The sequence below is a fragment of the Dipodomys ordii genome, unplaced genomic scaffold (assembly GCF_000151885.1).
Source record: "Dipodomys ordii isolate 6190 unplaced genomic scaffold, Dord_2.0 Scaffold147, whole genome shotgun sequence".
In the NCBI taxonomy this organism is placed as follows: domain Eukaryota; kingdom Metazoa; phylum Chordata; class Mammalia; order Rodentia; family Heteromyidae; genus Dipodomys; species Dipodomys ordii.
In genome coordinates, this window is record NW_012267363.1 from 662,842 (window position 1) to 689,924 (window position 27,083).

The following is a 27,083-nucleotide window of genomic DNA, read 5'->3' on the forward strand; positions in this document are numbered from 1 at the left end:
CACAATCAGTCAGGAAATAGTCCTGAAGTAGGAAGGGATGCCAGTCAGTAGTTGAGAATCCCCTCTTAGAAATATGCATGTGTCACTTAGGCCATAGGAAAGGTAGGTTTAAAAACCTGTCCAGCACTGTGAGTGGCTTAAATGGTAAAGGACTTGCTTGAGTAGTGCAAGCCTTCGAATTCAAGCCCCAGTGCTGGATAAATAAGCCCACCTTACAGTCCGGTTGCAGGAGTTGGCAATGAACCAATACCAGCAATGACAGAGAAGTGGCACTCCCGCCCCCACACACAGTACGGTGAAGGCACCGTACTCCCACCCCATATGCCAACCAGCCAGGTCTTGTTTTTGTAGCGCACTCGGCTCACTCAAGCTCGGGAGACAAGCCTCGCAAACTCCAGTAAACCGAGGAGGGAGTGCGCAGGCGCACCTCAACTGTGAGTTTTTTTTTTTAATGGTTTCTTAGGAAACAACCAATCAGAGGTCTGGACGGTGACCAATGGGAAGCCCGGAAGGGCCGACCGGCTAGTTTTAAACGCTTAGCGCCGGAAGGAGATTGGCGCGGAGGGGGAAGGTGGGGCGCGTGTCGTTCAGGGGCCGTGGTCTCACGTCTGTGGCGGAGGAACCCGCAAGCAGGCGGCGACACCAGCGACGGGAACAGACGAAGGGTAAGCTTTGGCCTTTGGTCGACCCCAGCCTCACACGCTGGGAAGCGCGGACCCACCTGCTTCACGCGGGAGCTGGAGCCAGCCCTCTTTTGTGCGGGACTGGTTCGGGGTGGGCACTTCCGTACACGATGTGTATAGGCGATGTGGACCTACGCTGGGCCCGCACGTTTGAATCCAGCTCTCTGTACATCGGGTTTGTGAAAGGTACCCCCTGCTCGTGAGTGAGGAGGACATTTATTTCCCCCATCCCCAGCCCTTCAAGCTAGAACTAGAGACCTGGGGCCCCTACTCAAGAGAATGGAGTAGCTACGTCCTTTCATTTCTCTACAGCTTCTGGTTGCAGCTGGGCTATACTACCTTGAACAAAGGGAAGGTTCTCCTAGCTTTGATTCTTCAGGGCACTAAAGTACTGTACCACAGAGTTCAGGGGATTTTATTGAAAAACATTCCTTCTCTCCTGTAAGGGAGAAACGCTGTGTCATATAATTCTAGCAACAGTGGTGAATATTTTTTGATCCCTTAATTGAACTCCGAATCAGGTTTGACTACAATATTTTTCATAAGAATATTATGGGATAGATAACAATATTATTTGCAGTTTACAGCGTTAGAAACTGAGGCACAAAGAATTTAAGCCTAGAAGACAGCATCCACAAAATTTTTTTCCAAACCCTATTTTATTTCTTTTCCCAGCAACAAATCCTATCAACAACTGCCAATATATTCAATCCTTCAGGATTCATTAGTGAATTTTTCCCATTCCAGATAAATTTTTTTTAATGTCTCAGTTTGGCTGGGCCCTGGTGGCTTATGCCTATAATCCTAGCTGCTCTGAAGGCTGAGATCTGAGGATCAAAGTTCAAAGCCAGCCTGGGCAGGAAAGTCCATGAGACTCTTATTTCCAATTAACTACCAAAAAAGAAAATTGAAGGAAGAAAAAAAAAAAGAAGTGGAGATGTGGCTCGAGTTAGAGCACTAGCATTGTGCAAAAAGGCTCAGGGACAGCACCTAGGTCCTGAGTTCAAGGCTCAGGACTGGCACACACACACACACACACACACACACACACAAAGGTCTCAATTTGTCAGGGTTTTTTTTGTTGCTGTTTTTTTTTGTCGGTGGTGGGCCTTGAACTCTGGGCCTGGGTGCTGTCCCTCAGCTCTTCAGCTCAAGGCTAGCATTCTAACACTTGAGCCACAGCACCACTTCTGGTTTTCTGAGTGGTTTATTGGAGATAAGAGTCTCACGGTCACCGAGCGCTGGTGGCTCACGCCTGTAATCCTAGCTACTCAGGAGGCTGAGATCTGAGGATCGCGGTTCAAAGCCAGCCCGGGCAGGAGAGACCGTGAGACTCCTATCTCCAATAAACCACCAGAAAAACGGAAGTGGCGCTGTAGTTCAAGTGGTAGAGTGCTCGCCTTGAGCTGTAGAGCTGAGGGACAGTGCCCAGGCCCAGAGTTCAAGTCCCACGACCGACCAAAAAAAAAAAAAAAAAAGAGTCTCACGGTCCTGCCTGGGCTGGCAGATCTTAGCCTCCTGAGTAGCTAGGATTACAGGTGTGAGCCACTGGCACTGGGCTGTCAGTTTTTCCAAGTTTTTTCTTTTTTTTTTGCTTATGTGGTGCTGAGGAATCGAACCCAGGGCCTCATGCATACAAAGCAAGCGCTCTACCACTGAGCCACCTTCCCAGCCTGGGCTGTCAGTTTTTATATTATCTAGCCTAGCTGCATTTATAACCACTACTACCACCACTATCCCCAGTGCTGAGAATCAAACTCAGGGCCTTGAGTATACTAAGGCAAGTGCTTACCACACAGCTATACTCCCAGGCCCAGTACTTTTAAAAGGGTACAAGTAGAAAATGTTCACTTTTAGACACAGTTATAAATTTTTCCCTATCTGGTCACCAAGCAAATATAAACAATTGCCAGAGTATTGTGTAAACTCTTTCAACACCATAAATTAGGTTATAGATATACATGACTGAGACTTTTATTTTCTCTGCATGCTAGACCTCTCCCTAGGCAAGCACTGAACTCTAGCCCCAGCCCTAAGTTATGAATATAAATGAGAAGTAAAAGCAACTGCATTTGAGAATTCTTAAAAAGCTTAATTTAGTCAAATAGAACATAGTTATAATTTAAAAAATAATTAGTAAGGGGCTGAGGATATGGCTCAGTGACAGTGCTTTCCTAGCTTGCACAAAAGCTCTGGGTTCAGTCCCCAACACTAAAAAGAAAAAAAGTTTTTTGACAGTTTTCTAAGGAAGAAAATTGAACCAAGAAGTTATGGAAATTTTTAATAAATCTTTGAGCATTGAAGAAACTGAATTAGTTTGAAATCTACTTTCAAACTAGAAAGCCCTACCAAACACCAGAAATAGAAAAAAAAAATTCTTTTTCAGTCAGGGGACTTGACTTCTGGACCTGGGCGCTGTCCCTGAGCTCTTCAGCTCAATGAACACTCAACCACTTGAGCCACTGTGCCACTTCCAGTTTTCTGGTGGTTTATTGGAGATAAGAGTCTCACAGACTTTCCTGCCTGGGCTGGCTTTGAATTGTGGTCCTCAGATCTCAGTCTCCTGAGTAGCTAGGATTACAAGTGTGAGCCACCAGCGCCCATCTTAAATCTGTTCTTCTATAAACTCTCCTTCCCTATATTTATATTCCAGAAATGAAACAAAGAAATTACATAGAGATAGTTGTAAACAAATCTTCTGTAAAATATTAGCAATGCAGTAATAGCAGTGAATTAAAGGATATTATGACTATGTTGAGTTTATTCCAGGAATATAATGTGACTTAATGTTAGAAACAGCTGTTAACACAGGACTGTGGAGGTAGAGGGTGGTAGTTAATAGTTCAGTGTTAGTAAGTGTGCTTATGGTGCTCAGAGCCTTGATTTTCATCCTTAGCACAAAAAAAGAAAAATAAATTTGAAATAGAGGTAAATAACCTTAAACCAACAAGTGTGAAATAATTGTAACATTCTCTATAAAATGAGTAAAAGAAACAAGAATGCTGCTATTCAGTATTGTACTGGAGATCTTAACCAGACTGTAAGATAAGAAACATGAATTACAATAATGAGAAAGGAATAAACAAAACTATCATCAGGTACAGCCTATGGGGCTCAGTGCTAGAAACTGGCTTCGCATATTCCAGGCTTTGAGTTCAGTCCCCTGTGCCAGCAAAAAAAAAAAAAAAAAGATTAAAAATATAGCATTATGAGGTTCCTATTTTTTAAGAGCACAGCTTCTTCCTCTACACAACCATGCACTGTTCTGTGAGTACCAAGGTGAGAACAGGTATGAGCAGCCAAAGCCCAGACAGAGCAGCCTAAGGATGGGGTAGTATCTGTAGTTGACAGAATGAGGTCAAGTTCCTGCCTTGCTTGCTTACCACCTTCCTGTGCTTTCAGTTTCCTTGGTAGACTAGAGATGTAACATTGTATCAGTACTCACATAATGAGATTGTTGTGAAATTTAAACGACACCATTTGTAAAGCTTTTAGCACAAAGCACTTAGCATAGTGTCTGGGATACTCACTGAAACACTCACTAAATGTCAGCTATAATGATTACTATTTTTAGACTTTTGGACTCAGACCCTTCCCTTCTCTGGTTCTTATTCATTCATAGGACAAATATTATTTAGCATCTGCTACATGCTTGGTCAGGTGCCCAGGGACCTGTGCACAGACTATGTCAAAAGCGGGTCCTGCCTCTTGGCATAAGCATGAGAAACATGTATGAGAACTCTGAGCAGCATGAAGGGGCTTCAGGTATACTTGCAGGCAGGGTATCCCAAGTATCCTGGGGCTAAGCTACTTCTCTTCTTCAGATCCCATTGTCTGAGCTCAGGGAGTCCCATTATGTCTTCAAATTCTGTTTTTTGTTGTTGTTGTTTTTTGCTCTTCCTGGGGCTTTATCTCAGGGACTAGGTAGTTAGTATTCTACCTCACTTGAGCCACAGCTCCACTTGCAGCTTTATTTATTTTGTGTGTGTGTGTGTGTGTGTGTGTGGTTAATTGGAGGTAAGAATCTCATAGACTTTCCTTCCTCAGGCTGGCTTTGAACCTTGATCTCAGATCTCAGCCTCTGAGTAGCTAAAATTACAGGTGTGAGCCATCTGCACCTGACTTCCAGAGGCTTCTAACGAGCTTTTGCTTGTTGGGCCCATCCCTATGAGGGTGTGCAGAAGAGGCCACCCTGAAACCAACCGAATCTTGACTTCCCAACCTCAGCTCAGCAGTGCAACTAGCCTCTGGGTTTTAATGAGCTGCCCTGGGTTAGAAATAGGACGTGAATGTGGCTGGCTGAGAACCCTGAAGATCTTATTAAAGAATCATCTCCCTTGTACTTGGGGCTGAAATGCTCTTTCCAACTGAGGATCAAAGCAAACTTGACAAACGGTCTCTCATTAATCTCCCCATCCCCTTGAGGCGGAGCAGATCCGTAGCTATTCTCTGTGGCTCTCAAAGGGAGACATTGATGTGACACTGATGTGCTGTGACTCATGGGAAGACCTCCCCTAAGTCAGATACAGAACAAAGACCAGGACCCAAGTATCCTAGAGACACCCATGCCAAGTGACACCTGCATCCTGCAACCTTGGGGCCTCCAGCATTATCTCTGGAAGAAGGAAAACATCTCATTAGGCAGTCTTGGCCTCACTGGCCCTCAGGAGGCAGGGAGGAGGGAACTGTAAAGGTTATGTGCACTCCTTTGCCAGTGCCCTTTTTAATTTCCTGCTTAGAATGTTAGGCTGCTCTGTGGCTCCTCCTCAGCCAGAACCCTCCCCGTGGGCATCTGGGCCTGCCAGGAAAGCAGCCAATGTGGACGCAGACACTCTCTTCCTGGTAGAAGAGTGAGGCTCCCAGAGGCAAAAATGCAAGAATGAGAAATGGGAACTCTTTCGAGTGTTGAAAATTAGTTATAGTCCATAAATATCTGTGTTTGCAGAATACATAATGTAATTCCATATAAAGGACTATAACTATTATGTAAACATAAGGGGCTCTTAGAACCATGTGATCATTCGAACATAATATATAATATCATTATCAGACAGGATGACCAGCTCTGCGGTCAGGCTGCCGGAGTTGGAATGGGACTCCATCACTCACTACCATTGGGACCTTGGGCAAAGTTGTTTAACCCTCTCTGTCTCAATTTCCTCATTGAAAAATGAGTGTAATAACACTATCTATCTTGGTGGGATTGAAGTAGAGATCAAAGAGTCGCTTTGAACAGTCTGATTTAGTGACCATTTAGCTAATATGTTTATTATGACAATCTGATTGCTGGGGGGGGAACCCCTGAATTATACATATATAAAAAGGATTATTGTTGATTGATGTCTTCCCCTTGTTTGGTGTGGGGAAGAAATTAAGAAGTTTAGGGGTGAAGAGACAGGAGTTTCAAATCAGCTCAATTCTGCCACATTCCCCAAGGACAACCTGAGCTGTTTGGTAGATTATTAGGTTGGAACCCTGCTTTTCTCTGCTAAATGTCCTTGGTGATTATGACCGATCAGCAGGACTTAGCCATTACTGGGAAAGCATTCATCTATTCCTATCTCCCAGGAACAGCCCCTGTTAATATAAACCCTAAGTCTGGCTAAGCTTTTCCAGGGTATCTGTGACTCTTACATTCCAAAAATTGTATCCCTACCTTTGGAAAGTTGGCAAAAAGGAGAAATGAAAACCTAGGTATAGAGGTATGGGAGAACCACAAGAAGAAATGGGTAGTAAGTGTGTGGAATTATTACCAGGTCAACATCTATTCTTACATCCCTAATGGGCAGTAGTGTGTACAACTAAATAAAAAAAGAGCTAAAAATAGAAGTAACTGTCATTATTTGCAAACTATATTACCATTTAATTGAAAGGCCTCGGAATTAATGGGCAATCTATTAGAACTAATAAGGGACGTTAGCATTGTAGTGAGATACACAATCTATATGCAGATAACAGGCTTCTATCCTAGCAAAATATGAATTTGAAAATGTGATTTTAAGAGCAGCCCATTCACAATATAGCTAAGACTGTATAATAACTAGTAATAAACCTATCAAGAAATACATGATATTCATGTGAGGAAAATTATAAAATCTTACTGAAGATATAGAGTTGTGAAGAAATACAAAGAGAATCCATTTTAACTGAGAAAATTTGCCATCATAAAGATGCCAGCTCTTTTCATATTAATCTATAAATTCAAAATAATCCACATTACAAATTTTAGGACTTTTCATAGAATTTCATAAGCTAATTCTAAAACCATGTGCAAGAATAACTTCCCTCTCCACAAAAAGTAAAAGGTGATATATTAGAGAACGCCAGACATTACAATAATAATATATGGATAAGAAATAGACCTATCAGAACAAAACAGAGTCCTCAAGTAAATTCATGTTTCTATGAAAATTCAGATATGTTTAATTTGGCATTCCAGCCAGGCACTGGTGGCTTACACCTGTAACCCTATCAACTTAGGAATCTAAGATCTAGAGTATTGTAGGCTGTTTTGTTTTGTTTTTGGTGTCAGTCTTAGGGCTTGAACTCAGGGCCGGGGCACTGTCCCTGAGCTTCTTTTGCTGAAGGCTAGGGCTGTGCCACTTGAGCCACAGCTCCATTTCTGGCTTCTTTAGTAGTTTATTGGAGATAAGATTCTCCAGACTTCTCTGCTCAGGCTGTCTTTGAACTGTTAACATCTGATCTCAACTTCCTGAGTAGCTAGGATTATAGGCATGAGCCATCAGCTCCTGACCAGAGGATTGTGGTTTGAAGCCAGCCTGGGCAGAAAAACCTATGAGACCTTGTCACAAAAATCTAAACAAAACAAAATCCCAAACCACCAGGCACTCAGGGAGGAAAGTCTGTAAGACTTACCTCCAATTACCTATCAAAAAGCCAGAAGTAGAGCTGTGGCACAAGTGGTAGAACACTAGCCTTGAGCAAAAAAGCTCAGGGAGAGTGCCCAAGCCCTGAGTTCAAGCCTCAGGACCAGCAACTCCCCACCCTAACCCCCCACCAAAAAGGGGAAAATAGCAAAAAGTAGGGCTGGGGGCATAGCTCAGTTGGTAGAGCCGAGCAAACAAGCCAGGTGAATATGAAGCCCTGAATTTAAGCACCAGTACCACCAAAGGGGGAAAAATTGACATTCCAGATTGATAAGAAAGAATATACTTTTCAGTACATGGTCTTGATATAATAGCTTGCCAACTAGAAAAAAATATTTGGAAAACATCATTCACAAAAAAGTAAGTTGTAGCTTAGCATTGGTAGCTCACATCTATAATCCTAGTTACTCAGAAGGTTGAGATCTGAGGATTAGAGTTCAAAGCCAGCCCAGGCAGAAAAATCTGTGAGACTCTTATCTCCAATAACCCCCTAAAAAAGAAAAAAACAAAAAACCTGGTAGTAGAGCTGTGATTTAAAATGGTAGAGTGCTACCATACAGCAAAATAGCTCAAAGATAGCACCAAGTCCCTGAGTTCAAGCCCAAGGAGTGGCAAAAAAAAAGTTTTAGCTACATAAAAAAAGAAAAAGTAGGGCTGGGAAGTTGGCTCAGTGGTAGAGCGCTTGCCTTGCATGCCTGAGGCCCTGGGTTTGATTCCTCAGCCCCACATAAGCAAAAAGGAAAAACCAGAAGTGGCGCTGTGGCTCAAGTGGTAGAGTGCTAGCCTTGAGCTGAAGAGCTAAGGGACAGCGCCCAGGCCCAGAGTTCAGGCCCCACGACCAGGCCAAAAAAAAAAAGAAAAAGTACTTGAGAGAAACATTTGTTACTTTGGAGAAGGACTATTAAACATGACATAAAAGCCATAAAATAAGAGGTTAACATTTTTGACAATTTATTTTATTCTTGGGATTAAATTCAGGGCATTGTGCTTGTTCAGCTGGCACTCTACCACTTGAGCCACACCTCTATTCCTGCTTTTTCCTGGTTGTTTTAGAACTTATATAGTCTTTCAGACTTTCATTCCTGGGCCTACTAGAGACCGAGATTCTCCAAATCTCAGACTCCTGAGTAGCTAGAATGACAGGTGTGAGCTACCAGAACCCAGATCAGATATAAATTTTATGTGCCTGTCAGTTCGGGGTCTTGAACTCAGAGCCTTGAGTACGAGCTTGACTCTTTCATTTGTACTGCTTGAACCGTGTCTCTAATTCTGGCATTTTATTGGCGATATGAGTCTTGAAGATTTTTCTACCAAGGCTGGCTGAACCAGGATCCTTAGACTTCAGCTTCCTGAGTAACTAGGATTATAGGCATGAGCCAGTAAATATGAAGAAGAAATAGGGAGGTAAAAGAAAGTTCTTTCCTGATTATAAAATTACTGTAAAAATATTCAAGAAGCCAATAAAACATTGAGATTACATGATTACATCACACTTGTGACCCCAGCACTTGTGAGACAGACGCAGGAGGATCTTGGGTTTGAAGCTAGCTTGGACGTCATAGTGAGTTCCAGGCCAAGCCACTCCATGGTGAAACCCTGTCTCCAAATAAACAACAAACAAAATGTCTGAGGGTGGTAAATATAAGACAATAGCCCAAATCTTTTTTGTGCTTCTTCATACTAGCACATATCAGCCGGAAGTGAAAGTGAGGGAATGTGTTCCATTCATAAAAGCAATTAAATCCATAAAATACTTGGGAATTATAATAAAAGGGCAATTTACACAACCTAGCTGAAAAGACAGAAAAACTATAAAATCTTACTGAGGAACATAAAAATACCTGAACAGGCAATAACCACATTTTTTCCTAAAAAATAAGCGTGCCGGGCGCTGGTGGCTCACGCCTGTAATCCTAACTATTCAGGAGGCTGAGATCTGAGGATCGCAGTTCAAAGCCAGCCCGGGCAGGAGAGACCGTGAGACTCCTATCTCCAATAAACCACCAGAAAACCGGAAGTGGCGCTGTAGCTCAAGTGGTAGAGCGCTTGCCTTGAGCTGAAGAGCTGAGGGACAGCGCCCACGCCCAGAGTTCAAGCCCCACGACCGACAAAAATAAAAAATAAAAATAAATAAATAAAATAAGCGTGTAAATGTAATGCGGTTTCAGCTGTATATCCTAGTAATTGGTGTGTGTGGGGGGTATATATGTATGTGTTTGTGTATATGCATATTTGTACTTGGGGCTTGAACTCAGGGCCTGAGAGCTCTCCCTTAGCTTTTTCACTCAAGGCTCACATTCTACAACTTGAGCCACACCTCCACTTCCAATAGTTGTTTGTTTTCAGTTCTGGGCAATAGAACCCAGAGCCTAATTGAGCATCCCTCTAGCGCTTTTGTCTGTGCGCACACGCACACCAGTACTGGGGTTTGAACTCGCACACCAGTACTGGGGTTTGAACTCCGACTCATGTTCTGGCTTAGCTTTTTCACTTAAGGCTAGTTCTCTACCCCTTCTACCAGCTTTTTGCTGGGCAGTTGGAGGTAAGAATCAACAGGCTTTTCTACCCAGACTGGCTTCAAACCAGGATTCTCAGATATCAGAGTAGCTAGGATTAGGGGTGTGAGCCAGCTAGCTGTATTTTGCTTTTGAGATAAGGTCATACTCACTTTGTCTAGGGCCAATCTCAAATTTAAAGTTAAAATCTTCTGCCTCTACTTCCTAAATAGCTGGGATTATAGGTATGTAGCACTGTGCCTAGTGTTTGAATAGAGTTTTTTTTTGGGAAAAGGAGATTCTGGGTTGGGCATAGGACTGATAAAACTTTTTTAAGGGGAGAGGTGCTGCTGGATCTCAAACATTGGGTATACTAGGACAGTGCTGTATCTTAAGCTAGACCCCCAGAAATAAGTCAGATAACACAAAAATGCTTAGGAATAGTGAAGAAAGTTTTGAAGAAGACTGATGAGGAATTCTTGCCTTATTAGAGTTAAAGCATGCTGTAAAGTAACATAGGAACATAGGTATAAGAGTAGAATAATAGCTTCAGGAACTAGTTATAGACCTCTGAAAACAGTCATTTGGATATGACAAAAGTAGATGCCAGGCACTGGTGGCTCATGCCTGTAATCTTAGCTACTTAGGAAGATGAGATCTGAGGATTGAGGTTCAAATTTAGTCTGGGAAGAAAAATCTATGAGATCCTTATCTCTTATCTTAACTTGTGAATAAAGTTGGAAGTAGATAAATGGCTCAAGTTGGAGAGCTCTAGCCTTCAAGTTTCAGTACCAGTATTTATTTATTTTAATCTTAATGGAGCTTGAACTCTGGGCCTGGGGGGCTGTCCTCAAGCTCAAGGCTAGCTCTACCACTTGAACCACAGTGCCACTTCCGGTTTTCCGGCCTTTCCTGCCTGGGCTGGCTTTGAACTGAGATCCTCCTGTCTCAGCCTCCTGAGTAGCTAGGATTACAGGTGTGAGCCACCACGCCCAGCTTGGTATATTTTTTTTTAAGGAGGTTATGTTTCAAGTAAGAACAAGATATGTATTAGTAATTGATATTGACACAAATATTCTTAATCTCTTAGACTGACAGTGGAGGCCAGACATTAAAAATATGGAGGAGAAATGGCACCAGTGGCTCACGCTGTGATCCTAGTTACTCAGGAGGCTGAGATCTGAGGCTCATGGTTCAAAGCCAGCCCAGGCAGAAAAGCCCATGAAACTCTTTTGTTTTATTTTGGGTCCGGTTGTGGGCCTGAACTCTTGAGCCTGGGCGCTGCCCCTCAGCTCTTCAGCTCAAGGCTAGCGCTCTACCACTTGAGCCACAGCACCACTTCTGGCTTTTTTTTTTGCTTATGGGTGCTGAGGAATCAAACCCAGGGCCTCAAGCATGCAAGGCAAGCACTTTACCATTGAGCCACCTTCCCAGCCCACCATGAAACTCTTACCTCCAATAAACAACCAGAAAACCAGAAGTGGTGCTGTAGCTCAAGTGGTAGAGTGCTAGCCTTGAGCTGATGAGCTGAGGGACAATGCTCAGGCCTAGAGTTCAAGCCCCGAGACTGATCAAAAAAAAAAAGTATGGAGGAGAGTCTGGGTGTCTGGCTCACACCTGTAAACTTAGTTACTCAGGAGGCTGAATCTAGGAAGTGGCGCTGTTGCTCAAGTGGTACAGCACTAGCCTTGAGCTGAAGAGCTGAGGGACAGTGCCCAGGCCTAGAGTTCAAGCCCCACGACTGACAAAAAAAAAAAAAAATCAAGAGGCTGAATCTGGGGATCATGGTTCAAAGCCAGCCCGGGCAAGAAAAGTCTGTGAGGCTCTTATCTCTAATTAACCACCAGAAAACCAGAAGTGGTGCTGTGGCTTAAGTGGTAGAGTGCTCACCTGACCTGAAGAGCTCAGGGACAGCGCACAGGCCCAGAGTTCAAGCCCCACAGTGTGCATGACACGGGCACACATGCACGTGCGCGCACACACACACACACATACACACACACTATGGAGGAAAGGACAGGAAGAGTCCCTTGAATGGTTAGGGGCACACTATGGTGGCTTGATCCTTATTCCATCATATCTCTGCACAGGTGTTGCCATGATGACAGTGGCGGAGGATAGCAAGGTGCAGGTGGTGGTGCGGGTGCGGCCCTCCACCCCTCGGGAGCTCGAGAGTCAGCGGCGTCCTGTGATTCAGGTGGTAGATGAGCGGGTACTGGTATTTGACCCTGAGGAGCCTGATGGAGGATTTCCTGGTCTGAAATTGGGTGGCCCCCATGATGGTGGTCCCCCTAGAAAGAAGGGCAAAGACCTGACATTTGTCTTCGACCGAGTCTTTGGTGAGATGGCTACCCAACAAGACGTGTTCCAACATACCACCCACAGCATCCTGGATAGCTTCCTTCAGGGCTACAACTGCTCAGGTGAGAACTTGAGCCCTGCTTGATAGAAGCTTTGCCTCTGATTCCCAAGAAAAGAATTTCACATTCTTATTTAGATCATGCCTGTAACTCGGGGCCTGGGTGGGCACTCTTCCTTAGCTTTTTCCATTCAGAGCTGATGCTTTTGCAGTCAGGCATCGGTGGCTCACTCCTGTAATCCTAGCTACTGAAGAGGCTGAGATCTGAGAATCACAGTTCAAAACCAGCCTGTACAGGAAAGGCTGTGAGACTCAGATCTCCAGTTCACCAGAAAACTGGAAGTGGCACTGTGGCTCAAGTGGTAGAACACTTGCCTTGAGCTGAAGAGCTCAGGACAGACAGCGTGCAGGGCCAGAGTTCAAGCCCCATGACCGACAAAAAAAAGAGTCTCACAGACTTCTCTGTCTGGGTTGGCTTTGAACCACATTTCTCAGATCTCAGCAACTGGTGCCTGGATTATTTTTATGTTTATTGTCAGTACTGGGGTTTACACTCTACCACTTGAGCTCCTCCCCCACCCCAACTTATGTGTCTTCTAACACATTAGCCTCTCCCTCGCCACTGAGCTGGGGGCACTCTATGGAGGCCCCCATTTATTCTCTCTACCATGTGAGGCACTCACCGGGCCTTAACATATGGGAGCTAATCAGATACAATCTTGAGCTCTTGATGCTTAAAGTCTAAAGGGGGGAGAAGGCATAGATCAGAAAAACATCCCACAAACATGTGCTTATAAACCCAGGCTAGTGATGCAAAATAAAGCACTGTGGGCCTGAAGAAGGAAGGGATGGTCTCCATCCACAATAGAGAGCCCTCTGACTGGGAGTCTGCAGGTTTGTGGGAATTTAAGACAGACTCATGGAGAATCAAAGGCTAAGCATAAGAGTGACGGGAACGGTGTATGTGAATGGCAAAGGAAAGGGACTTAAGGTAGGCGGGACTGGGCCCAGTAGAATGTGTTGGGAGCAGCTCTAGGAAGGTAACTCTGGCTCTGCTGCCACTTCCTCTTCATTCTGTGCCCTGTAGTGTTTGCCTATGGAGCCACCGGGGCTGGGAAAACACACACCATGCTGGGAAAGGAGGGGGATCCTGGCATCATGTACTTGACCACCATGGAACTGTACAGGCGTCTTGAAGCCCTCAAAGAGGAGAAGCGATTCGAGGTGCTCATCAGCTACCTGGAGGTAGGCCTGTTCTCTCTCCAGCCTGTGTCATCCCTCATTCTCATAGTCATATAAAGAGAAGACGGAGTGGTAGAAAGTAGATAATGGGCCCAGGTGAGCCAGCGGGACATAGATACTGCACAGTGAGAAACTGCATGAGGGGAAAACCTGCTCTTGGCATCCCGCATGGTCCTGAAGTGTGTCACTTATGGCAGCTGCCTCAGATATGCACCAATCTCATCTTTCCCTCTCCAGCAACTTCCTTTCTTCAACCTCTGGACACTCAGTTGCCTCCCCTAGGGAAGGATGTTCTCCCTCAGACCACTTCTTGCCATTTCTCCTCAGGTGTACAATGAGCAGATCCGTGACCTCCTGGAGCCCAAGGGATCCCTTGCCATCCGTGAGGACCCTGACAAAGGCGTAGTGGTGCAAGGACTTTCTTTCCACCAGGTAGATGCCAGATGGGGCTCAGATGGCTACCAGCCACCCTGGCTGCTTCTCTGGGGTCTTCTCACAAAGCCATTTGGGATGCCCTGAATACTGCAGTGGTGGTATGGTGGCATTAATGAGGCGTGGGAGGGTACTGACAACTAGCCTTTCCTGCCAGGCACAAAGCACTGGTAGAGACCACAGCCCCTTTCCTGGGTGTCTCCTCTCTAGCCAGCCTCAGCTGAGCAGCTGTTGGAGATGCTGACCAGGGGCAATCGCAGCCGTACACAGCACCCTACTGATGCCAATGCTACATCCTCCCGCTCCCATGCCATCTTCCAGGTGAGCAGAGTCATAGGCTGAGCCTACAGCTGGGACTCATGATAGACCCAACTCCCCTAACCCCTGCCCTCTGCCCTCAGATCTTCGTGAAACAGCAGGACCGGGTACCAGGCCTGACTCAAGCCCTTAAGATGGCTAAGATGAGCCTGATCGACTTGGCTGGCTCAGAGCGGGCATCCACCACCCATGCCACGGGGCAGCGACTACGGGAAGGTGCCAATATCAACCGCTCTCTGCTGGCTCTCATCAATGTCCTCAATGCCCTGGCTGATGCAAAGGTGAAGCATCACAGGCCTGATGCCACCCCACTCCCCCACAGGACAAGAACTGAGAGCTGAACCCAGTGGTCCCTTCTCCAGCCCTGAGCCAAAAAGCTATGCCAGGCTCTACCCAATTCAATCTAGCCCAGCTGTCTTTCCCCTCACCCACTGGTTTAATTTCCAGGGCCGAAAGTCTCATGTGCCCTACCGGGACAGCAAACTGACCCGCCTGCTCAAAGACTCCATCGGGGGCAACTGCCACACAGTAATGATTGCTGCCATCAGCCCCTCCAGCCTGACTTATGAGGACACTTACAACACCCTCAAATATGCTGACCGGGCCAAGGAGATCAGACTTTCGGTATGTATCAACTAGGGATAGCCTGTGTGTATGGGTATCAGGGAGCACTCAGCCTGGGAACAGATAGGAGAGGGCCCCGATTGCTTCCTCAGATTCCCTAACCAACACCCCCATGCAGGAAAAGGAAGTTCCCTGGGCTCTTATCTTCTGGGAGAGTCTTCATAATAAGAGCAGCTTTGTCCCCATCCTCAGAAAGACTCCAGCTAGACAAAGGCAGAGAATGCAGACTGTTTTAGTCAGTAGCACCATATATTCCAGTAAAATGATGTAATCATCCATATACATTAACCCAGACAAAAGCAGGTGTGCTCTGGTTTCTGCCACATCTGCTGGGCTTCGCCTCCTTGCTTCTCAGGGAGCCCTGGCTTGCCTGTTGGTCAGCACATCTCTGTGAGACAGTCAGGATTCAGGGCCACAGCCAATCCTCGACCCCTTGCTGCGATCCCTCCCCTTCCCTAGTTCTTTTCCCCACTTGTGAGAATGAGTCATGGCAATGTGAGCAAGACTTCCTGCACAATGCCTAGGCATGGAAGGTGGCTGGTTAAAAACTGCTTTGAATGAACAAACAAATCTCTTCCCTGTGGTCCCCCTCTCAGCTGAAGAGCAACGTGATCAGCTTGGACTGTCATATTAGCCAGTATGCCACCATCTGCCAGCAGCTCCAGGCTGAGGTGAGGAGCCCAGCAGGGGAGATGGTCCAGGGTAGGGAGTGAAAGCCAGGAGCTTGGGGGTGCAGCAGGGCTCTGTGCCCACCCCCAGCCTCCTGTGCTTACCTGGGGCTCTGAGGACTGAGCTGCTGCTGTTCCAGGTGGCTGCCCTGAGGAAGAAGCTCCAGGTGTATGAGGCAAACGCTCAGGCCACACAGCAGGACCTCTCACAGTCCCACAAATTGAGCCCGCCACAACGGTCAGTTCTGATGTCATCTACCACTCCTTCTCTAATTCATAGAGGACTAGGACTCCTTGTCTGTATTCTAATACCTTGGATTAGGGGTGGTTTCTACCAAAATGAGCAATTAATTGAGTGCTGTTAAGAATGTCCTGTGTCAGATGGGGAAGTGACGTCTCAACTATAAAAAAGCAAAAGGCAAGCCAGGCACTGCTTGTTCATGCCTATAATCCTATCTACTCAGGAAGCTGAGCTCTGGGGATCACAGTTCAAACCCAGGCTCCCCCCCCAAAAAAAAAATCTGAGAGTCTATCTCCAATAAACCTGCAAAAGAAAAAAAGCTAGACTGGAGGCAGGGCTCAGGTGGTAGAGTAGTTGAGCTACAAAGCTGAACAAGAGCTGGACTGGGAATGTGGTTTAGTGGTAGAGTGCTAGCCTTGAGAAAAAGAAGCTCAGGGACAATGTCCAGACCCTGAGTTCAAGCTCCAGGATACAAGATCCTGAGTTCAAGCCCTAGTACTGACAGAAAGAGAGAAAGAGGCAACTGGTTTTGGGGTTCTGCTGCCCATTATCATAAGTGGCCTTTACTTTCTCTTTGTTAATTAACCTTACCTTGTTATTGAGAGATAGAGAAGAAAGAAGCAGAAGGTTTAGAAGTTGGATGTGTCATTGGGTTTGTGTGTGTGTGTGTGTGTACGTGCGTGTGTGTGTGTGTGTACGTGCGTGTGTGTGTGTACGTGTGTGTGTGTGTGTACGTGCGTGTGTGTGTGTGTGTACGTGCGTGTGTGTGTGTGTGTGTGTGTATCTCCTCTCCACACACACACACACACACATACTGGGACTTGAACTCAAGGCCTTGAGCTTAGCTATGCCCCAGCCCTTTTTGTTTTAGTTTTTTGATAGGGTCTCACATTTTTGCTAGGGCTGGCCTTGGACCAACCTACTTTTGCTGCCTAAGTAAGTGGGATTCTAGGTGTGCTTACTATATCCAGCTTGTTTGTAAAACTGGGTCTCCTGACTTTTTGTTCTTGATGGCTTTAAACAATGATCCTCCCTCCTGTCTCTGCTTCCAGAGTAGCTGGGATTACAGGAAGAAGCCACTATACCAGGTTCTGGAGTTCATTGTTTTTTGTTTTTTGTGGGGTTTTTTTGGTCGGCCTTGGGGCTTGAATTCTGGGCCTGGGTGCTGTCCCTCAGCTCTCAGAGCTCAAGGGGAGCATTCTACTCCTTGAGCCACAGCGCCACTTCCGGTTTTCTAGTGGTTTATTGGAGATAAGAGTCTCACAATCCTTCCTGATCCTCAGATCTCAGCCTTCTGAGTAGCTAGGATTACAGGTGTGAGCCATCAGCACCTGGCAAAGATGGTTTTATGGGTTTTTTGTTTGTTTGTTTTGTCGTGGGAGTTCAACTCCAGCCTGGACGCTAACCCTGAGCTCTTCAGCTCAAAGCACCATTTCTGCTTTGTTCTGCTTATGTGGTGCTAAGGAATCGAACCCAGTGCCTCATGCATGCAAGGCAAGCTCTCTACCACTGAGCCAACCTCCTAGCCCCTTTTTTTTTTGTTTTTAAACCAGAAAGTCCCTCACACCTTCATACCTCCCTTCTTCCTAAATAGGCTGCTACTTGTTATCTAAACATTTCATGTGGGCTCTACAACTAGGTATTAGAGATCCTGCCTCACTTGCTCATCGCACCTTCCCCTGCCCCACATCATGCCTCTCAAACTCTCATTTTCTCCTTGCCTTCCTAGCTCCTCCTTACTGCCCCAGCCTCCTAACCAGCCCTGCACCTCAGAACTCCACACCGAGTCTGGAGCCTTTCAAGAGGGGAGCCTTGGGACACAGGGCCAGGAACAGAGGAATGTGGAAGGAAACTCCCCAGAGCAGCAACAGCTCCTACAGAACAAGGACAAAAACCCCAGTGAGAAAGTATGTCTTGAGGACGTGAGGCCTGGGCCCCAGGTGGGATATTAGAAGAAATAGCTATTCTCATTCTCTATCTGGATGTCTTACATCTGTCCTGTGCTTGTGACTGGGACCAAACAAGCCTTTCTGAAGTCCTGGTCATTCTAAAGCTGTTATTTTCCATTCCTGGGGGAAGGAAGGGTTTTAAGAGGTTATCTGCCCCCTCTACCTGTGCCTCCTCTAGGTTCCAACCCAGATGCCAGAGCTAAACCTCATGCATCCACTACCAGAGTCCCCTGGTCTGATCGTGCATCCGGAGCCAGTTGCAAACCACCTTTCACCACAGAAATTGGACATGGATCAATCTAAGCAGTAGGTGTCTCCTTGCCTCTACTCTGGAGTTCAAAGTGGGATGTGATGGACCAGCCTCCTGGTATAGGAACATGCATCACAAAAATTTCTGATTCTTGTTCACAGTCAAGTCCCTTTTTATTAGCATTATCTCATTTATTTATTTCTTTACTTGTTTGTGCTAGTAATGGGGCTTGAACTCAGAGCCTGAGCAGTGTCTCTTAGTTTTTTTGCTCAAGGCTGTCACTCTATCATTTGAACCACAGCTCCACTTCTAGTATATATGTGTGCGTGTGTGTGTGCATGTGTGTGTGTGTGTACTTTTTTAAATTGCTATTATAAAGGTGATATTCAGAGGAGTTACAGTTACATAAGTCAGATACTTCTAGCTTTTTTTGCTGGCTAATTGGAGATAAGAATGTCACATCTCACAAGCTTTCTTGCCCTTGATGGGTTTGAACCTCCATCCTCAGATCTCACCCTCCTGAGTAGCTAGGACTACAGGCATAATCTTAAGTGCTTTCAACTCCTTGTTATTATTACCTACTCTTATTTCCTGGGCATCATCTTTAATCCTTCCACAAAGTTGGCAGCCCAACAGGCAAGGGAAACTAAACACTAAATTCCATCCCAACAGCCAGCAGAAACACCAAGTTAGGACAGGCCATTGGGGCTAGCTAGCACTTGGCTTTCTTGTGTAGGGAGAACACAATGCGCAGCCAGGGGAAGCTGGACGACAGTCAGAGGAAGGGACAGGACAGCCTTCCTGAACAAGTATTTCTCTTGTGTTCTCACCAACAGCTTGTGGCTTATCTCCCCCACCCCACCCCACCCCCCAGAAGTAAACACAAATCTCCCATCACTTTTCAGCTTTCCAGCTAAAATAAAGCAGAGTAAACACAAACCTCCATCTTGAACCAAAGAGGAAAGGATATGGACCCATTCCTTGGGTCTCCTAGAGGATGCTGCTGTATATTTTTTTTTCCCTTGATCTCTAATACATAAATCCCCCACCACTTAGCTTTGCTATTGCCAGTCCTACTCTCCCCTTCCCAGCACGCTTCACACCAGGCAGTGTATTTAAAGCTTCTGGACAGAAGGGCCTGTTTAATTTTATTTCTTGTTGGGGAGTGTCTGTTCCCGACTCAGCAAAAATGTTGCGGCCTGAATAATCACAGGCTCATTATCGGTCTCTTATTGCTAACTCCCTGAGGCCTAGAGAGATGGGGTACATTGGTGGGGTGCCCCATTAGTCTCCCAGGGAACAACAATGAATTCAAGGTCTCTCTGCTTGGTGTTCCCCCAGTATGAAGAGAAAGGATAAGAGGATATTATGATTCTCATTTCTACCTGGGTTTTTTTTAGGGGGGAGATGAGCAGCTTCCAACAAGTTGCTTCAAAACCCCTGGTTGTGACTTAGATCTCCCTACTACTTGGTGAGGAAGTCCTAATAAAATACAGCAGAAGGCTTCAAATATTAAGGTTTATAGAACATCTTAGATCATCTCAATATTGGAAAAACCCCTGACAACTGCATAATCGAAAGTCATTTCTTTTGACTTTAGAGTTTTGAATCTTGGACCACTAGGGCACTGAACAAATCTGAGATTTTCCAGTTCAGTGGGTTTTCAAGTGTTTTTTTTTTTTTTTTTTCCCCAGCTGCAGAGTCATCTCTTTACATGGAATCTCATGCTGAGGTCTAATATGTAGGACTGACAAGATAGAGTTACTCTGATTGGTGATGTTTGAAACCTAATTTTAAAATGCTGGTATAAACCAACTCCCCATTTGTGAACGAGAAGATGAGGTCTTTGCCCAGGGTCAAGAGGGACAGGGCCAGTGTGACTCTCATGGTAGCCAGGTCCAGGCCTTTTTCCCCCAAATATTTTGCTCAGTGGTCCAGTCTTCCTTATAATGTGTTGCTTGAGAAGATGCTGAATGAGTTTCTGCTGTGTCTTTTTTAATTTATGTCCTGCCCTCTTTCACAGAGGGCTGGAGGCTACTTTACTAAATGAGCTTGGTTCCCTGAGCAAACACTGACAGGGCAGTGAGGTGGGTTCATCCAAGTCCAGACAGGTAGTTACCTGAGGATAAATCATTTGCCATAAATAATCCCCACTGAGGTAATTGTGTTTATTCTTTTATCATAGAAAGAAAATTGGCTTTATGAGAATCCAAATTTACAGCATCAATAATCGCATTACCCTCAAAATTTCCTTTAAATAGTCCCTTAGTGCATGTGAAATACACGTTGATTCACATGTACTTTTTCAAGGATCCTAACTATTAAACAGAAAGCACAGACTGAATGCATTTTGAAGGGCTTTCTCAGAGCCCAGGTCAACAGAGCCTATTTTATTATATAATCTCCTCTTGTCCTAACGAGGTAGATGGTATGACCACCACCTTACAGAAAATAACTTAGTGTTTACTGTATGCCAGCTATTCCTTTAAATATTCTGCATATAAAAACAACAGTCAGCTGGACACTGGTGGCTCATGCCTGTAATCCTAGCTACTCAGGAGGCTGAGATTGAGGATCGAGGTTCATAGCCAGCCCAGGCAGGAATGTTCATCAGACTCTTATCTCCAATTAACCGCCAGAAAACCAGAAGTGGTGCTATGGCTCAAGTGGTAGAGCACTAGCCTTGAGTCAAAGAGCTGAGGGACAGCGCCCAGGTCCAGAGTTCAAGCCCCATGACTGACAAAAAAAAAAAACAACCCTCAGCCAGGCACCAGTGGCTTGCAACTGTAATCCTAGCTACTCAAGAGCTGAGATCTGAGGACCTTGGTTTAAAGCCAGCCCTGGCAAAAAAGTCCTTGAGATTCTTATCTCCAGTTAACCTCAAAAAAGCCAGAAGTAGAGCTGAGGCTCAAGTGCTAGAGTACCAGCCTTGAGGGGAAAAAGCTAAGGGACAGTGCCCAGGTCCTGAGTTCAAGCTTCAGCAGCAACACACACACACACACACACACACACACACACAAATAATATCTTTTCAGTAGCTCTATAAAGTAGGTGTACTTGTTATTCTCATTTTAAGGTTCTAGAGATTGAGGCTAATCAATTTATTGACAATCACATAGCTGAGAAATGTTGAGCTGGGATTTGAACAGTGCCAGTTTGATTTGAGATGGATCTCAACTACTGTGGGGGTTTTTTTGGTGTAAATGTGTGCCAGCACTGGGGCTTAAACTTAGAGCATTTAGCTCTCATTTTTTTCCACTCAAAACTGTCACTGTACCACTTGAGCAACACCTTCATTTCTGGCTCCATGGTTAATCGGAGATAAGAATCTCTTGGATTTGTCTGCTTTGACTGGCTTTGAACTGCAGTCCTCAGACCTTAAGCCTCCTGAGTAGCTAGGATTATAGGAGAGAGCCACCCCAGCTTCAACTACTATCTTACATTGTCCTGAGGGCACATTAATTTAGGATTCCAGTACTAATGTAAATGGCTGAGCTAGGGGGAAATTCAGACCTCCCAAGTCCAAGGTCACTTGAAACCCTTTCCCTACTTCCTGGGCCCCCATCTTTGTCCTGGAGCAGGAATAATGGGTAATACCTACCACCCTTGCCTGGAACCTGTCTGCCTTCAGTGAGGGTGTCACAGAGCTGGAGCTGGATTGGGAGGTGCATCAGTTAGTCTGGTACAAGGCAGGAGGAAGGGAGGGAGGGGACCATCCAGATTTGCTTTCCACCATACTTGCAGTGATGAGGTCAGTGCATAGACTAGAGAGCCCTAGCCAGGCTGGATATAAGTAGCACAGGGATCTCGTTCCCTCTATTCCAGGTTGACCTTACGAGTACTGTGCTTGGCCCATCGTCAATACTCCCTGCTCCAGGCAGCCAATCTCCTGACCCCAGACATGATTACAGAGTTTGAGACCCTGCAGCAGCTGGTGCAGGAGGAGAAAACTGAGCCTGGAACTGAGGCCTCCAGCAATACTGCTTGCCTACCCAGAGAGGCCCCTCTGGCTCAGGAGCGGTGTTTAGAGTCAAGTGAGTGTCACCTCTACACTGTCCTATCAGTGTCACCTTCGAGGCCCAGCTAGGGCTGAGGCATTGCCAAGCACTTTATGTGCTATGGTGGGAGGATGGACCCCTGCAATTATGGGCTTCTAAGAGAGACCCAGAAGACCTAAAGAAGGGGACCTCTTTGGATCTCTAGTGCCTGCTCCTTCCTTCTAGCCAGTCCCTGATCTCACTTAGTACCCTCCTTTTCTCTGCCCAGAGTCTCCAGAGTACTGTGGCCCTGTGACCCGGACCATGGCAAAGCAACTGCACACTATGGGGATCCCCTCTGGGCCTGACTGCAGCCCAGCCAAGGAAGCCCGACAGCCCGCAGAGAAGAAGAGGAGGAGGAGACTGAGTCCCACAGAGCCAGACTGTCCTCTGGTCCCAAAGCAGACCAAACGCCAGCACCAGTCCTTTCTCCCCTGCCTGAGGAGGGGGTCTCTGCCTAAGGCTCAGCCTTCATTTGAGCCCAGCACCCCAAAAGGGAAAAGACCCTTTTCTCCCTGCCATTCCCCTCGCTTCTGCCCAGCTACAGTCATCAAAAGCAGGGTTCCCCTGGGCCCTTCTGCTATGCAGAACTGCTCCACCCCTCTGGCCCTACCTGCTCGTGACCTTAACACCACCTTTGATCTCTCAGAGGAGCCCCTCTCAGCCCTCAGTTGTCATGAATTTGGCTGGGAGAAAGTCCCCCAGGAGTTGAACAGGCCGGACCAGCCCTTCATCCCCAGGTAGGTCTCTCAGCCTCCCTCTCAGTCCTTCCAGCTGGCGGTCAGAGGTCAACAAGAGACAAGGGTACATCCAAGAAAAGGAAATCAGCCTGACTTTTAGAGTTGAGACCTGTTTCCCTTTGGTCATTCTTGAGGCCCAGAATGGAGTGTGCAGTTACTATGGAGACATGGCTTCACTCGATGCCCCTCCCCTTCTATTCATGCCTCAGGTTCACTGGCTGTGTGCTGGTTCAGTGTGTCCTCAGCTCATGGGACCTCAACTTGGGAAGAGTCACAGGGAATCTGGAATTAATGAGCCCAGCCCTGTCTGTTCCTCTGCTTTGCTTAGGCTCTGTGACCTGGTATGAGTTCTGTAAATACCTGCAAATACCTATGGTTGCCCTTTGTCTCCTAGGTTTCTCTAGTTCAGCATATGGAATGCAGGATATGGTCCTCAGAAAACTTTATTCAGTATTTTCTAGGGAGGAGGTAAAGTGTTAGGTTTGCCCTCTGTCCACATGGCAGGCAAGGGGTACAGCAACCCGACAGGACAGTGGCAGAAGCTAAGGACAAATGGCAGACTGACCTGGACTTGTGAGGCAGAGGCCAGCAGGCTGCCCGCCTGCAGCCCCCCCACCTTTCATGGCCCCTGAACCAGCTCTTAGTAAAGCTCAGAGCTGGGCAGGTGGAAGGGTGAAATTGCTTGAACTCCAGTTCCCTGGACGCTCCAGAAAACTGACATCTGGATGTTCTCCCAGAACAGAGCTGTCACTCAGCTGTCAGCCCAGGCAGGGAAGGCAGAGAGAACAGTCCACCTCTGAGCAGAAAGAAGCCTCAGGTCATCTTGTCCAACCTCCCTCCCCACAAGCTGGGGCCTGGAGGGAGGAAGAGTGGCCAGTGCCATTTCTGGTTCCCATCTCATCTGCCTTTCTCCTTTTCTTTTCCCCTTGCCCAGCGCACCTGTGCTGTTCACCAGGAAGGCCTCCAAGCTGCCATCTTCCTTCCCTGGCACCACCTCCTGCAAGAAGAAGCGCACCATGAGGTAAGGTCTGGGTGATGTGAAGGTGGGGAAGAAATTTCTCACTCAAACAGTGTGTGCCCTGACTGGGCACAGGCCCCTGCTGGTGTCTCTGGACCCCTCACAGCCCAGGTCTTGTGAGCAGGCCAGCATCTGGTTCTTTGACTGGAGTTTCTTTGACCCTTGTTGCTATTCCAGGATCATCCCAGAAGTGAAGTGGGGAGGGTATGCACAGCTCACCCCCCCCTCCTCACACACCTCTCCTACCCTCCCATATGGCCTTGGAAACTCCTGTCGGTGCTTGGCCTTTCCTGCTTTCAAAGAATAAGGCAGCTCAGCTACCTTCGTACTCCTTGCACACCCCAGAGCCCCATCTGTCTTCCCTTCCTCCCTTAGTTCCTCAGTCTCCCGGGGCCGAAGTCGCATTGCTCGCCTCCCCTGTAGCACCTTGAAGACATCAGCTGGGCCTCTTAAAATCCCAGGTGACTAGCACTGGGGACAGAGGTGGCGTACCACAAGGTCAAATGAAGCTGGAGGTAAGAGGGAGGGAACAGGGTGGGCCAAGGCCCCCTGGGAGAGAAGTACTTCCAAGTATCTCAGGGACCCTGAGTGGTGAGGTAGAGGAGGAGGTGGGTGGCTGGGGAAGCTGTGGCATAGAACCTCACTTTGTTCTTCCCATGTCCCACCCCTTCCAACTGGCCTGCAGAACCACCCTTGAGTCCCCGCTGCCTTGGTGACCAGAGAATACAGGAGGAACTAATCAGGGTCAGGGGAGTGCTATCAACTGGGAGCTGTGTCACCATGGTGTCCTGACTGCCAGAGGTGTCCTGATCTGTCAGCCCATCTAAGCTAGCCACCCCTCCTTGGTCTCTGGAGCCACTGGAGCAATTAATGCCAAGATTCCTTTCCTGTTTTAACACCCCTCCCCAACCATTCATACTCTCTGCCCTCTATTAATCTCAGTTATGCTCAGCTTCTCAGTGTGTACATATTTGTTTTTGAGTGTTAACATACAGCTGTTCTAAAGGATGCTGCCCCAAGGACATAGGGAGCTCTTGACTGTTTTCTATGCCTGATGTCTAACAGTAAACTCTGCCCACTGATGGCCTCTGCCCAGTAGAGGAGGGTTAAGGACAGGAAGGGGGCTCGCTGGGGAGTCCCCACTTGACTCTTCAGGTTCTGAGAGAGGCGTCTTCAGCCCCTTATCCCCAGCCTGAGGTAGGAACTTTACTCTGGCCCCTGCTCTGGTGATGATGTAGCTCCTTTGCAAAGGAAGCCAACATTATTATCTTGAGCCATTGTACACAAGACACTCAAAGTATAAGATGATATAAGAAGAAAGGAAAGTGCAGCCTTAATGCTACCACCTAGGTATAGATGCTAAATACTGGGACTTATACATCCCTCTGATCCTTGATTCCTGAACAAACGGGTATTATAAACACATGTAGATAAGAGGTTTTTTGTTGTTTTTTTTTTTTTAACTATAATGATCAATAAAATAACCTTCTGTATCCTTGGTGTGTTTTTCTCTGTATCCCTACAATAGCAACGTCTTCCCTTTCTCATTTCCTACTTTTTAACATTTTAAAACATTTCTGGAGCTGGGGGTATAGTTTAGTGGTAAAGTAATTGCCAAACATGAGCAAGGCCCTGGGTTCAATCACTAGCACTTCAAAAACTGAGGGAGCAGCCAGCCACTGGTGGCTCATCTTTCCACTTAGAAGGCTAAGATCCAAGGACCGTGATTCAAAGCCATCCCCAGTAGGAATGTCTGAGACTTTTTTTTTAATTGCTTTTATTTTTTTTTCTAAAGGATTTTTTAAAATTGTTATTATACAGATAATGTACAGAGGGTTTACAGTTACATAAGTTAGGTAAAAAATACGTTTCTTGACTGGGAATGTGGCTCAGTGGTAGAGTGCTTGCCTAGCATACACGAAGCTCTGGGTTCAGTTCCTCAGTACCACTTAAGCAGAAAAAGCCAGAAGTGACACTGTGGTTCAAGTGGTAGAATACTAGCCTTGAGCAAAAGCAGCTCAGGGACAGTGCCCAGGCTGAGTTTAAGCCCCAGAACAGGAAAAAGAAAAAAAAAAGTACATTTCTTTTTGGACAATGTCACCCCTTCTCTCTCTTTCTGTCCTATCCTCATGCACAAGTTGTATAGTTGATTTTCAACATAGTATCTAGTGAGTATCACTGCTACATTTGTTCGCCCTTTGTCCTCCATTTCTGTGCCCCTCCCCCAAACAGATAAATGAATAAACAAGACAAGAAGAAAAGAAAAATAACCATAAAGAAACAACCTGTTTGGGGGACAGCCTTTTTGGTTGGTCCCCAGGTCCGGGGCAATGCTCTTTAAGTGAAGGCCCCACAAGATGGAATGTTTATGCAGCCTGCTCCTGCCCCCACCCCTCTACCCGCTCCTTCAGGCCTTTCTCTCCATTCATTGGATTATATGACAGTCCAACACAGTTATCTCTGTTCTCTCCGTGAAGACATGGTTGGCTGAATGAATTAATAGAGTAAACAAAATTACAGGAGTCTGTTTAACTTTAGTCTGTAAACAAACATGTTAAGGGTATTTAGCACATTGTGAGTAGTGTATAAATAGTGCTGCTAAGTTCAAAAGGAGTCTTCCCCTCCCCTCTGCCCAGTGGGCCCCTCCCACCCAGTTTCCATCATTGTTGGAGGAAAAGAGCAAGAGAATGTGCACCCTTTTCCTGTCACTGCCAGGCATCTGAAAGGGATAGATAATGAAAGACAAGCTTCACCCAACTCATTGTGAGGCAGCAAGTGTTCAGGATTCAATCCAGGGTCTTGGGGCTGGGAAGGTGGCTCAGTGGTAGAGCACTTGCCTCGCATGCATGAGGCCCTGGGTTCGATTCCCCAGCACCACATAAGCAAAAAGAAAAAAGCCAGAAGTGGCACTGGGGCTCAAGTGGTAGAGTGCTAGCCTTGAGCTGAATTGCTCAGGGACAGCGCCCAGGCCCAGAGTTCAGGCCCCATGACCAGACCCAAAAAACAATCAATCCAGGGTCTACTGCTTTCCGTGATCCAAGGCTTTTCCCCTTTGGAAGAGAAGAGACAACAAACACTTCCACCACCCCCCATTCCTTTTTTTTCCGCATGCCCAGGGTTCCCGCCTCTCCAATTATCCT

General features: G+C 46.4%; 1 protein-coding gene across 2 annotated transcripts; it reads left to right on the top strand.

Annotated features, from left to right (window-relative positions):
- Nucleotides 1-602: 602 nt before the first annotated feature.
- Nucleotides 603-25,396, top strand: Kif18b (kinesin family member 18B). Of its 2 annotated transcripts, none has more exons than XM_013031970.1 (16): nucleotides 603-665; nucleotides 12,156-12,488; nucleotides 13,512-13,669; nucleotides 13,994-14,098; nucleotides 14,309-14,419; nucleotides 14,500-14,697; nucleotides 14,864-15,040; nucleotides 15,637-15,711; nucleotides 15,849-15,946; nucleotides 17,679-17,889; nucleotides 18,077-18,204; nucleotides 21,974-22,182; nucleotides 22,415-22,925; nucleotides 23,860-23,946; nucleotides 24,319-24,404; nucleotides 24,629-25,396. In XM_013031970.1, the coding sequence occupies exons 2-16, from the start codon at nucleotides 12,164-12,166 to the stop codon at nucleotides 24,733-24,735; spliced, it is 2,586 nt and encodes an 861-aa protein (XP_012887424.1). In that variant the 5' UTR covers nucleotides 603-665; nucleotides 12,156-12,163; the 3' UTR covers nucleotides 24,736-25,396. The 2 variants fall into 2 exon arrangements, with proteins under 2 accessions (XP_012887424.1, XP_012887425.1); XM_013031971.1 differs by having other exon boundaries at nucleotides 17,679-17,856.
- Nucleotides 25,397-27,083: the final 1,687 nt, after the last annotated feature.

What these genes read in the sequence shown, in the direction of transcription:
- Kif18b (XM_013031970.1), top strand. Translation starts at nt 12,164, where the DNA reads ATGATGACAGTGGCGGAGGATAGCAAGGTGCAGGTGGTGGTGCGGGTG. An exon ending in GCCAGCAGCTCCAGGCTGAG is followed by an intron (nt 15,712 to 15,848) that starts GTGAGGAGCCCA and finishes CTGCTGTTCCAG; the next exon opens with GTGGCTGCCCTGAGGAAGAA. An exon ending in GGAGCGGTGTTTAGAGTCAA is followed by an intron (nt 22,183 to 22,414) that starts GTGAGTGTCACC and finishes TTCTCTGCCCAG; the next exon opens with AGTCTCCAGAGTACTGTGGC.